The following is a 13193-nucleotide window of genomic DNA, read 5'->3' on the forward strand; positions in this document are numbered from 1 at the left end:
GAATTTCTCAGTTCACACACTGTTGAAGCCTAGTTTGAAGGATTCTGAGCATTACCTTGCTAGTATGTGAAATGAGCACAATTGTATGGTAGTTTGAACATTCTCTGGCATTGCCTTTCTTTGGGATTGGAATGAAAACTGACCTTTTCCAGTCCTGTGGCCACTGCTAACTTTTCCAAATTTGCTGGCATATTGACTGCAGCAGTTTCACAGCATCATCTCTTAGGATCTGAAATAGTTCAGCTGGAATTCCATCACCTCTACTAGCTTTGTTCATAGTAATGCTTCTTAAGGCCCACTTGACTTCACACCCCAGGATGTCTGGCTCTAGGTGAGTGACCACACCATTGTGGCTGTCTGGGTTATTAAGACCTTTTTTCTGGTGCATTTCTTCTGTGTATTTTTGCTACATCTTCTTAATCTCATTTGCTTATTTTAGGTCCTTACTGTTTCTCTTACTACTCTTCTTTATTGTGCCCATCTTTGCATGAAATATTCCCTTTGTATCTCTAATTTTCTTGAAGACATCTCTAGTCTTTCCCATTCTGTTTTTTCCCTTTATTTCTTTGCATTGTTCACTTAGGAAGGCTGTCTTATCTCTCCTTGCTATTCTTTGGAACTCTGCATTCAGATGGGTGTATCTTTCCCTCTTTGCTTTTTGTTTCTCTTTTTTTCTCAGCAATCTGTAAAGCCTCCACAAACAACCGTTTTGCCTTTTTGCATTTCTTTTTCTTGGGGTTAGTTTTGATCACTGCCTCCTGTACAATGTTACAGACCTCCATTGTTCTTCATGTACTCTATCAGATCTTGAATCTGTCACTTCCTCTGTATAATCATAAAGGATTTGATTTAGGTCATACCTGAATGGCCTAGTGATTTTTCCCTGCTTTCTTCAATTTAAGTCTGAAGTTTGCAATAAGGAGCTCTTGATCTAAGCTACAGGTCTTGTTTTTGCTGAATGCATAGGTTGGTATAGCTTCTTAGGTTAATTTTCTTTATAACCTAGTTGACTTTTACCCTGCTGCTGCTGCTGCTAAGTCGTGTCAGTTGTGTTTGACTCTGTGTGACCCCGTAGACGGAAGCCCACCAGGCTCCTTTGTGCCTGGGATTCTCCAGGCAAGAACACTGGAGTGGGTTGCCATTTCCTTCTCCAATGTATGAAAGTGAAAAGTGAAAGTGAAGTCGCTCAGTCGTGTCTGACTCTTAGCGGCCCCAAGGACTGTAGCCTAGCAGGCTCCTCCGTCCATGGGAATTTCCAGGCCAGAGTACTGGAGTGACTTTTACCCTAACTGAGCACTATTTATTGCATTGAATGAGTATTTCTAATTTTGCTATTTCATTTTTAGTTTAATTACATTTATCATATCTTTTATCTAAATAGGTTTTTGTTTCATTCTGTTAGTATCCTTAGTATCCTTAGGAAGATAGCCTTCCTAAGTGAACAATGCAAAGAAATAAAGGGAAAAAATAGAATGGGAAAGACTAGAGATATCTTCAAGAAAATTAGAGATACAAAGGGAATATTTCATGCAAATTATTTTGACTTTCTATTCCTGTTTTTATAGAGCTTTTGTGTTCTTGCTTCATGTTCGAGATGCCACACACTTTCCTAATTTGATTCAATGACTAGATGATGATCAGATAAATGTTTTCTCTCATGTTTCAGTACGCTGCTTCTTTTCCTTTGAAGTATACATTTGATTGATCCTTCATTTCTTAAAAACAATTTTATTGAGTTATAATTTTCCTTCAGTAAAATAACACATTTTAAGCATAGTTTGATAACTTTTGACAAGTGTATATACTAATGTAACCAAAGCTATAATCAACACACAGAACATTTCCATCATCCCCAGAATATCTTCAGCTTTCTTTTCAGTAAGTTCACCATAGACAACCACTGATCTGCGTTCTGTCATTGTATACTAGTTTTGCCTGTCCTAGGATTTCATATGAATGGAATCACATAGTATATACTATTTTTGTGTCTGCTTATTTCATTTAGCACAATGTTTTTATTTTATTTTTTTAATTTTATTTTTATTAATTTTATTTTATTTATTTTATTTTTAAACTTTACAATATTGTATTAGTTTTGCCAAATATTGAAATGAATCCACCACAGGTATACATGTGTTCCCCATCCTGAACCCTCCTCCCACCTCCCTCCCCATACCCTCCCTCTGGTTCGTCCCAGTGCACCAGCCCCAAGCATCCAGTATCGTGCATCGAACCTGGACTGGCGACTCGTTTCATACATAATATTATACATGTTTCAATGCAGTCTTATGGACTCTGTGGGAGAGGGAGAGGGTGGGGAGATTTGGGAGAAGCACAATGTTTTTAAAGTTTATTCATGTTGGTATATCAGTAATTCATTTTACAAAATATTGATAGTAATGCATTGTATGGCTATATCACAGTTTATCCATTGGTTTCTTGATGAACACTTTTACCTATTATGAGTAAAGCTATAAACATTCACATAAAAAAGTATTTTTTATGAAGATACATATTTATTTCTCTTGATAAATACTGGACAGTGAAAACACTGGATTGTTTGGTAAGTATATACTTAATTTTATAAGAAAAGTCCAAATCGTTTTTCAGAAGTAATTGTACCATTTTATTGGAGAAGGACATGGCAACCCACTCCAGTATTCTTGCCTGGAGAATCCCAGGGACGGGGGAGCCTGGTGGCCTGCCATCTATGGGGTCACACAGAGTTGGACATGACTGAAGCGACTTAGCAGCAGCATACTCCCTCCAGAAGTATATTGAGAGTTCTAATGCTATATTGTTATCAATACTTGGGATTGTTGGTCTTTTTGATGTTAGACATTCTGATAGCCAGGTGGTAATAACAAATTGTTGTTTCATTTCTCTGATGACTAGTGATAATGAACATCTTATTGTTCATTGGTGCTTATGGCCATTTGTATATATTTTTGTAAAGTTCTCACTGAAATCTTTTGTTCATTTTAAAATTGGATTTCCAGTCTATTAGATGTTCAAAATAGAAGACTTTTTTCAGATATATATATTATGGATGTGGTCTTTCAGTCAGGGGATTTCCTTTTCAGGTATTTCAAAGAGGAAAATTTTCAATTTAATAAATTTCAATTTATTGATTTTTCTTTTATAGTTTTTCTTTAGTTTCCCTTAAGGTTATAAGGAAATTCTCCAATGTTTTATTCTAGAAGCTTTATAGTTAAAGCCTTTATATTTAAGTACATGACCCATTTGGAATTAATTTTTGTATATGGTGGGACATAAGGGTTGACTTTTTTGTTTCAGTTCAATTTATTGAAAAACTTACTCTTTCCATATTGGATTGCAGTGACTATTTTGTTAAAAACTAATTTTGTTTAAAACTAATATGCATGAATCTATTTCATTGTTTATCTTCACACCATTATCACACTATCTTGACTAATGTAGTTTTATAGTAAATCTTGAAATTATGTAGTTTAAATCCTCTAGATTTGTTCCTTTTCAAAATTGTTTTGACTATTATAGGACCTTTACATTTTAATAGAAATATTACTCTCAGTTTGTCAATTTCTACAAAGCAATCTGGTTTGACTGGGATTACATTGAATATATTGTTTAATCTGGGGGAGAATTAACTCAGTATTGAGTCTTCTGATTCATAAATGTGGCAATTCTGGCCATTTATTTAGGTGAATAAATTAAATTAAATAAAAATTTAAATAAATAAAGAAATCTTTAATTTCTTTCAGTGATATTTACTAGTTTTCAGTGTACAGGTCCTACTGATATTTTGTTAAAGGTATTCCTCAATATTTTATATTTTGGGTGCTATTATAAGTAGTATTTTAAAATTTAATATTCTACTTGTTTATTGCCATTATATAGAGACATAATTTACTTTTGTGTATTGACTTTACATTCTTCAATCTTGCTAAATTCACTTATTTTTTGTATCTTATTTTTAAGTTTCTTAAGATTTTTTCTGTATATATGATTTGTTTTCTTGCAAATAAAGATTTTTGTTTGTTTGTTTCTAATTTGTATGTTTGCCTGCCTGCCTACCTGCCTGGTTCCCTCCTTCTCTCTCTTTCCCTTCCTTCCTTTCTTTCCCCACTTCCTTATTTTCTTTTTCTCATTACACTGGCTCTTATCTCCTGTTTAGTATTGAATAGAAGTGCTGAGCATGGATTTCTTTGTTTTTCCCCTTCATTTGTGGCAGGAAAGTGTTCAGGCTTTCACTGTTAAACATGATGTTAGCTGTAGGTTTTTCACAGATGTTTTTTATCATGTTGAGGAAGTCCCCATCTATTCGTAGTTTGTGGAGAATTTTTATTGTGAATGAATGTTAGTTTTTGTCAAATGTGATTTCTTCTATTAAATGATCATATGACTTCCCTACTTAATTCCATTAATAAGGTGAATTACATTGATTTACTTGCAGCGTTAAGCCAACCTTGCATTCCTGGGATACGTTCCACTTTTCAGCTATATTATCCTGCCAGACATACTTGCTGATTTTTTTGCTAAGTGTTCTTGCTCCTACATTTATGAGGGATATTGATCTACTTTTCTTTTGTTGTAATGTTTTCATCTAGTTTTGTTTACACAGTAATGCTGGCTTCATAAAGTAAGTTGGAAATTGTTTCCTCTTTTATTTTCTGAGTTTATGTAAGATTTGTATTATTTATTCCTTTAATAGTAAATAGTGAATCCATCTGGTAAATCCATCTGGTCTTGTGGTTTTCTTTGTGGGCAAGTTTAACATTATGAATTCAATTGAATAGAATGGGGCATTTAACTCTACTTTTTATTGAGTTGAATTTTGTAATTTCGTAACTGTGCTTTTTGTTGAATGTGAGCATTTCATCCAACTTATGTAATTTATTGGCATGTGTCTAGTATCTGCAGTGATGTCCTACCTTTCATTCCTAACATTGATAGTTTGCTTCTTTATATTTCTTAATTCATCAGTCTACCTAGGGGCTTATCAATTTTATTGAACTTTCCAAAAAAACCCCACAGCATTTGTTTTATGATTTTCTGTTGGTTTTTTGTTCTCAGTCTTATTGATATGTACTTCTATCTTTATTATTTTCTTCCTTCTACTAACATTGGATTGACTTTGTTCTTTTTGTATATTATTAAAGTATCAATTGTTTATTTTGGACATTTAAAATTTTTCAGTGCAAGAATTTAAAGGTAAAAATTTCCCTTTAAGCATTGTTTTAATTGCAGCCTACAAATTCAAAATGCTGTGGTTTCATTGTATTTCAGAAACGAATATTGTCTAATATTCCTTGTAATTTCTCTTTGATATATGGATTGATTAGAAGTAAGCTTTTTTAAGTGTACAAATATTTGGTTATATTCTAGATATCTTTTGTTATTTATTTCTAGTTTAATTCTATTGAGATCAGAGAACATAGTTTATTCTATCACTCCATTTAAATTGTTGAGGCTTACTTTATGGGTGCGAATACTGTCTTAGTAAATGCTGCCTGTGCCCTTAGTACATATCTCCTAGACACTGTGTCTGTTCCAGTTGTTGAGTGGAGAATTCTATCATTATCCATTAAGTCAGGTTGTTGAGAATGTTGTTCAAGTCTTCTATTTTTATTGATTTTTTTGGTCTGCTTGTTATGTGAATTACCGAGAGAGGATTGTTGAAATTTACAGCACTAATTATGGACTTATTTCTCCTCTAAGTTCTGTCAGTTTTGCTTGATATAATTCGAAACTCTGTCATTAGATACACTCATTTTTATGGTTGTTTTGTTATCTTGATGAATTGACATTTCCATCATTCTGAAATATCCTTCTTTGCTCCCAGTAATATTCTTTGTCTTGGAGTCTACTTGTCTGATATTTATATAGACATTCCAGCTTTATTATGATTAGCATTTGAATCATAACAGTTTTTCTCTCATCTACTTTTTTCTTTCTTTCTTTTTTTTCTTAATTCCTTATTCCTTCAAACTCAGGGGTGGCAGTTGCATCTTGCAGTTACTATTTCTATGATACCTCAGAATTCTTTTTGTTTTTTCACTAGCTACTTAACAACTTTTATTGAATTAACATTTTTTTTGTTGCTGTATAGTTGCTGTTCAATATATATATACATTTTTTGCTTCAACTACTTTTAACTTATCTCTTTTTATATTTCAAGTGTGATTCTCTTAGGCAGCGTATATTTGGGTCATGCTTTTTGAGAAATTTAAATCCTATTTGGCAATCTTTGTCTTTTAATGTGTTTATTGTTTAGGCTATTTATACTTAATGTGATTACAGATATTATTAGGCTTATGTCTGTTATCTTCTGCTAGTTTTCTATTTGCGACGTCTATTCTTTGTTCCTTTTGGATACCCTGCCTTCTTTTGGATTAGTTTTTACTGTGCCATTTTTCTCTCTTTGAATTGTTAGCTACAGCTTTTTTAAAAAAAGAATTACTCTACAATTCTTCAATTGCAATATGCACCTTTAACTTCATAGTCTACCTTCAAATAATGTTATACTAGTTTACATGTCGGAGAAGGCAATGGCACCCCACTCCAGTACTCTTGCCTGGAAAATCCCATGGATGGAGAAGCCTGGTAGGCTGCAGTCCATGGGGTCGCTGAGTCAGACACGACTGAGCAACTTCACTTTCACTTTTCACTTTCATGCATTGGAGAAGGAAATGGCAACCCACTCCAGTGTTCTTGCCTGGAGAATCCCAGGGACGGAGGAGCCTGGTGGGCTGCTGTCTATGGGGTCCCACAGAGTCGGACACGACTGAAGTGACTTAGCAGTTTACATGTAATATAAAAACCCTGTGCACTTTCATTTTCTCCTTCCTATCCTTTTAATTTCTTATCAAATATTTTGTTTTTCAGTTGTTAAGTTGTGTCCAACTCTTTGCAACCCCATGGACTGCAGCATGCCAGGCTTCTCTGTGCTTTGCTATCACCCAGAGGTTGCTCAAACTCATGTCCATTGAGTTGGTGATGCCATCCGGACATATCATCCTCTGTCACCCCCTTCTCCTCCTGCCCTCAGTTTTTCCCAGCATCAGGGTCTTTCTTAATGAGTTGGCTCTTCACATCATGTGGTCAAAGTATTGGAGCTTCAGCTTCAGCATCAGTCTTTCCAATGAATATTCGGTTTTGATTTCCTTTAAGATTGACTGGTTTGATCTCCTTGTTGTCCAAGGGACTCTCAAGAGTCTTCTCCAGTACCACAATTTGAAAGTATCAATTCTTCAGTGCTCAGCCTTCTTTATGGTCCAACTCTCACATCCATACATGACTACTGGAAAAAACATAGCTTTGCCTATACAGACTTTGTCAGCAAAGTGATGTGTCTGCATTTTAGTCCACTGTCTAGGTTTGCCATAGCTTTTCTTCCATGGAGCAAGTCTTTTAATTTCATGGCTGCAGTCACCATCTGCAATGATTTTGGAGCTGAAGAAAATAAAATATTCCACTGTTTCCACTTTTCCTCCATCTATTTGCCATGAAATGATGGGACCAGATGCCATGATCTTATTTTTTGAATGTTGAATTTTAGGCCAGCTTTTTCACTCTCCTCTTTCACTCTCATCAAGAGGCTCTTTAGTTCCTCTTCGCTTTCTGCCATTCAGTTCAGTTCAGTTGCTCAGTTGTGTTCAACTCTTTGAAACCCATGGACTGCAGCATGCCATGCTTCCCTGTCCATCACCAACTCCCGGGGCTTACTCAAACTCATGTCCATTGAGTCAGTGATGCCATCCAACCATCTCATCTTCTGCTGTCCCCTTCTCCCGCCTTCAATCTTTCCCAGCATCAGGGTCTTTTCTAATGAGCCAGTTCTTCACATCAGGTGGCCAAAGTATTGCAGCTTCAGCTTCCACATTAGTCCTTCCAATGAATATTCAGGACTGATTACCTTTATGACTGACTGGTTTGATCTCCTTGCAGTCCAAGGGACTCTCAAGAGTCTTCTCCAATGCCACAGTTCAAAAGCATCAATTCTTTGGCACTCAGCTTTCTTTATAGTCCAACTCTCACACCCATACATGACTACTGGAGAAACCGTAGCTTTGACTAGATAGACCTTTGTTGGCAAAGTAATGTCTCTGCTTTTTAATATGCTGTCTAGGTTGGTCATAGCTTTTCTTCCAAGGAGCATGGGTGAAGTCACCATCTTCATTGATTTTGGAGCCCAAGAAAATAAAGTCTGACACCGTTTCCATTGTTTCCCCATCTATTTTGCCATGAAGTGATGGGACCAGATGCCATGATCTTACTTGTCTGAATGTTGAGTTTTAAACCAGATTTTTCACTCTCCTCTTTTACCTTCATCAAGAAGCTCTTTAGTTCCTCATTGATTTCCACCATTAGAGTAGTATCATCTGTATATCTGAGGTTTAAAATATGGCAATGTAGAAAAATGTCCTACTTTCAAACATATAATCCTATTACTTTTTTATGGTGTAATATTGTTAACTAAGTGCTTTGGGCTATGGAGTATTCTGGATGAAGATAAGTAATTGTAATTCTCGTTCTGATCTGTCTCAGTTCACTTCGTTCTTGTCTTCACTCTGTGTGTATACTGTGTTGAGGAGTTGGGTATTAACAAATTAGCAGAGGTTTAGACTGTGGGTAATGTGTGAAAGTCAGTTCAATCCCTGGGTTGGGAAGATCCCCTGGAAGGCATGACAACCCACTCCGTATTCTTGCCTGGAGAATCCCATAAGACAGAGGGACCTGGTGGGCTATGGTCCATAGTGTCGCAAAGAGCTGGGCATGACTAAAGTGATTTAGCAAGTACAACATGTGAAAGAGATGCATTGCATGGGGGCAAGAAACTCATCTTTTCAGTCTCCACATTTGATGGGGATGGGGTGGGAAATGGAATGGTGACATAACCACTTATAGCAGTTATTATGAATCTGAAAACTTCTTGGCACCAAAAATCTAGGCTGTTTGGCCTAGATGCTATAGGGAAAAGAACAGGGTTTTGAGAACCAAGAGATATATGTTCTAGTTGCAGCTTGTCACTTCCTAACTCTGTGACCATAGGAACCTAACCTTTAAGATTTTAACTTACACATAAAGTGAGGTTAATAATCTGCTTTATCTATCCCACAGAGTTATTTGGAGGATCAAGTGAAGCCATAAATGTAAAAACTTCTAAAAATTTACTAGGCATATCATCATGAAATAGTATTATGGTTTTTGGGTATGCCACCTTACACTAGCTTATCTTCCCCATGGGAAAATGGATGGAGCTGTGATGTTTTTACTAAATTAGAAAATACTTCATAGATTAAAAAAAAATAATTATTTTAGAAAACCTGGTGATGGTTCTATTTAGGAAAAGGAAAAGTAGTGAAAAAAATTTTTTTAACTCATTTTTACAGGGCCCAAACACTTTCAGTGAGAAATACTCATCAGTTATGCTTTGCCTTACAGCTTGGAACCCCATCCACTGCCAGCACATCGAATGCCACAATGCAATTAACAAACCAGCTGTGAAGGTACTGTTTTATTAGACTGGGGCAATATTGTATTGTCAGTGGTCAAATTATCAGGAGCAAATTCTTAGATGAAAGGGAGATTGCATCCTTCTCTGTAAAGCAGAAGCCTGTTCTCTGTGGTAGTCTCAGATTAGTGTACTCTGCTTTGATCTGACTGTATGTTGGTGGGTTGGTTCAAGACAGAGCAATGGATAGTGGTGTCTGCAAATTTGTCTCTGAGTTCATAGCCAAGTGCCGTCGGAAACTGGCATAGTTACCAGAATAGTCCTGGTGAGACACATAGTCCTTGACTGGTTTCTATTTGGGCTAATAGACTCAAAGAGATGTACTTTGCCCTGTTTTCATGTGTTTGCTACAAATTATGAGTGGCCTAGTGTATTATTATGTGAATTCAAAGTCATAGGACAAACATAGATAAATTTGTGAAGTCTGAGCTCAATTCACAAATGCGACTTTCGTTGAAATGACTGAGAGATTGTTGGATAGCAAACACATAGAAAATTACAGTAGAAGTAAGGGAACAGTGGTTTAGAAAGGTCAAGTAACTCTCCTAAGGTCACACAGCCTGAACCAGGTACCTTGACTCTCAGCCTTATTCTTTTTCTACCACATCAAATTGGTTCTGTCCTGTTATGACCCTGAATCTTTGAAGTTGAATATTGAGAAAAATGATCACATCACTTAACAAAATTATTTATGGTATATTTGTCAGATACAACACTTGGATAGAGAGACCTATGTCTGGATTTGCAAAGGTTAATTTTTCTATTACGACAAGTGGGAATTAGGCCAAGTGACTAAAGTTCAAGTTACTTTTTAGAACCTATTGTCATTGGGGTTTGCCCCCCTTGTTCTATAGACAGGTAGATAGGTAGACTGTGAAGATTACCAAATGATAGAAAAATAATATTATCATTTTATAGAAACAGTAGAAAAGGTAAATGAGATATAAAAAGTACAAATGGAACCACAGAAATATAAATGAAATAAAATATGTTTCATATACCAAAAGTGGAGAAGGAGTGCCAGTCATCACATTATCATCTAGACATATTTTACCAACAAAGAACATCTTTGTGTTATTATGCTTTATCTTTTCCTTTGATGAAAGCAAATTGGATGAATTTATGCTTCCTGGTGTGGTAAAGAATCTGCCTGCAGTGCAGGAGACTCGGATTTGAGTCCTGCGTTGGGAAGATCCCCTGGAGAAGGGAATGGCAACCCACTCCAGTATTCTTGCCTGGAGAATCCCATGGACAGAGAACCTGGCAGGCCAAAGTCCCTGGGGTTGCAAAGAGTCGGACACGACTGAGCAACTAACACTTTCATGCTGAGAAAGAGCAGGTGAGGGTAACCCAACAAGGGCAGCACAGTCCTCTCCCAGTCTACTATGTACACCCTTCCGTGAACGTCCGTAGACGTTTGCGGTTCACAGGTACTTTCTGGTGTGAGGACATTTTGAGCTAAACCAGGTGAGTTCGAATGTTATTCACAGAGTTCAGCTTAATTCTTCACAATAATGAAACTTTCACGCTTCCCCTGGTTTCTATATCTGTCTTTTCTTCTTTCTGCCTGAGTCACAATGCTCTCTTTTGATTTACCCAGACATCAACAGAAAATCTGTCTAATTTTCCAGTTATTTTTACTTGATTTTATGTCAGGCTGCATTCTGATTAGAAATGGTTTTTGGCTTCCTTCCCACAGAAATCATCATGAATTAGAAATTCTCCCTCTCTTCTAGGCAAACAGTCCAGTCCTCTCCTCTGGACCAGCTTCACTTTTCTCACAGGCCGCTCCCTATAGCCAGTCCTCCAAAATAAGCCAAACCATTCTACCTTCTGTCATTTTCTAAATGGGGGTAAAATCCACATAGCATAATACTAACTGTTTTAAAGTGGACAGTTCAGTGGCATTTATCACATTCACAATATTATGCAACTACCACCTCTATCTAGTTCTAAGAAGTTTTTCTCATCCCCAGAAGTTTACTTTCTCAACCCCCGTTTTCCTAAAGAACTTCCTTTTGCATTTTTGCTCTACACTTCCCAGAGAGGTAATATTCTTACTGACACTTCCTGTGCTGGGGCTGGTTTTACCACAGGTCTGGCTCAGGGTTGCTCTTTCTTTATGATATGAGCGCTCCCCAAATACATGGAGATGTGAGCATAGGACAGTAGATCAAGGTACCCCAAATTCAGATGCTTATAGAATAATGTTAAATGATAAGGAAATTATGAAATTATACAGTATGATGCCTATTTAGCTTAAAAATTAGGTATAAAGATTTTATATTCACATTCACAGTCAAAACCAACTGATAATGCTCATTAAAATGTTGCTAGCAACTGCATTGAGATGGCGGATTAATGAGCTGTTTAGATTTTCTTCCTTCCTTGTCTCCATTTTCTGAAGCCTCTGCCTTGGGCATGTATTATATTTATAGACAGAAAATATCTATTTTAAAATGTAACAGATCAGTCAGATATGAACATGTTAATATGGTTGTAAACTGATCTGTTCAGAGTAGAATGGGATTGACAGTACTAGCCACAAATCTAGTTATGGGTCATGTTAATTCATTTAACATGTCAGAGGTCAACTAGCTAATCACTATTAACTATTTATAGTTATAACATCCTAGGAGTTTTTTGGGGGAAGTGGAATGAAAAAACATCTTTACCTAACAGAAGTATCAATGACACAGTAGAAATGACAGTAAATTAACTATACTGAAGAACAGGTTCATATAGGGTGCATGGGAAAACCTCAGGGAAAACGGGTTTATCTTCACAAAAAACCCAGTATCTCTATAACAGAGAGGCATGACACTAGGCAGTAATTGTTACCTAACTAAGCTTGGGTTGCCCCACCTGCATGCTGTAAAGATAAAACTACTGATACTGGGTTGTGGTGAAGGCAAGTGCAGCATTTATTGTAATGTGCTGTACAAATAGTCTGGGACAGGTAGTGCTGAAACAGCAAAGCATTTTCAAAGGCCAAGCGAGGTGAGGGAGCCGGAGGCGGTCTCAGGTTGGTCTGTGGTCTGTGGTCAGCTCGGGCAAAATTCTCCGACTGGTTGAAGGTGAGGCAACACAGTGGTGTCACAGGGGTTAACATTATCAGTCCTTAGGCACAGTATGTCTCGGGCTACATACTCATGATCATCAAATAAATTTCTTCCATTTGGTGGTGGTTTTAGTGTCTATAAAGTGTTCATCAGATACTGTTATCTGGGTAACTTCAGAGAGGAGCTACAGCAGAAGCTTGGGGGAGGTGTCTGTCTCTGGAAGGCCCCATCAGGTCCTGCTTGGTTACATAACAGTGAAAGTTGTTCAGTCATGTCCAACTCTTTGTGACCCCATGGACTATACAGTCCATGGAATTCTCCAGGCCAGAATACTGGAGTGGGGATCTTCCTTTCTCTTCTCCAGGGGATATTCTCAACCCAGGGATCAAACCCAGATTTCTCACATTGCAGGTGGATTCTTTACCAGCTGAGCCTGTAACCAGGGAAGCTTGGTTACATAATAATTTGCCAAATAGAAAAATATTATCTATTTTTTTTTTGCAATAGGTTGCAAAAAAGTAAGAACAAGAGCCGAAAGTTATGATAGATTCTAAAATGAAAGTATGTTGGAAATATAGTCTATTATATCATACTCTGCTTTTTGGTTTTACTTGGTCCCACTTGAAATATCACCT

General features: G+C 36.7%; 1 protein-coding gene across 3 annotated transcripts in view; it reads left to right on the top strand.

The window, feature by feature from the left end:
• Positions 1 to 13193, top strand: part of UNC79 (unc-79 homolog, NALCN channel complex subunit) — a 211751-nt gene that overhangs the window by 36384 nt on the left and 162174 nt on the right. For all 3 annotated transcript variants that reach the window (XM_070358461.1, XM_070358463.1, XM_070358462.1), the window contains exon 5: positions 9427 to 9491. In XM_070358461.1, the coding sequence (XP_070214562.1) occupies positions 9427 to 9491 (65 nt within the window). The remainder of the gene's footprint in view (positions 1 to 9426; positions 9492 to 13193) is intronic.

This window comes from Bos mutus, chromosome 21 (assembly GCF_027580195.1).
Source record: "Bos mutus isolate GX-2022 chromosome 21, NWIPB_WYAK_1.1, whole genome shotgun sequence".
Lineage (NCBI taxonomy): Eukaryota > Metazoa > Chordata > Mammalia > Artiodactyla > Bovidae > Bos > Bos mutus.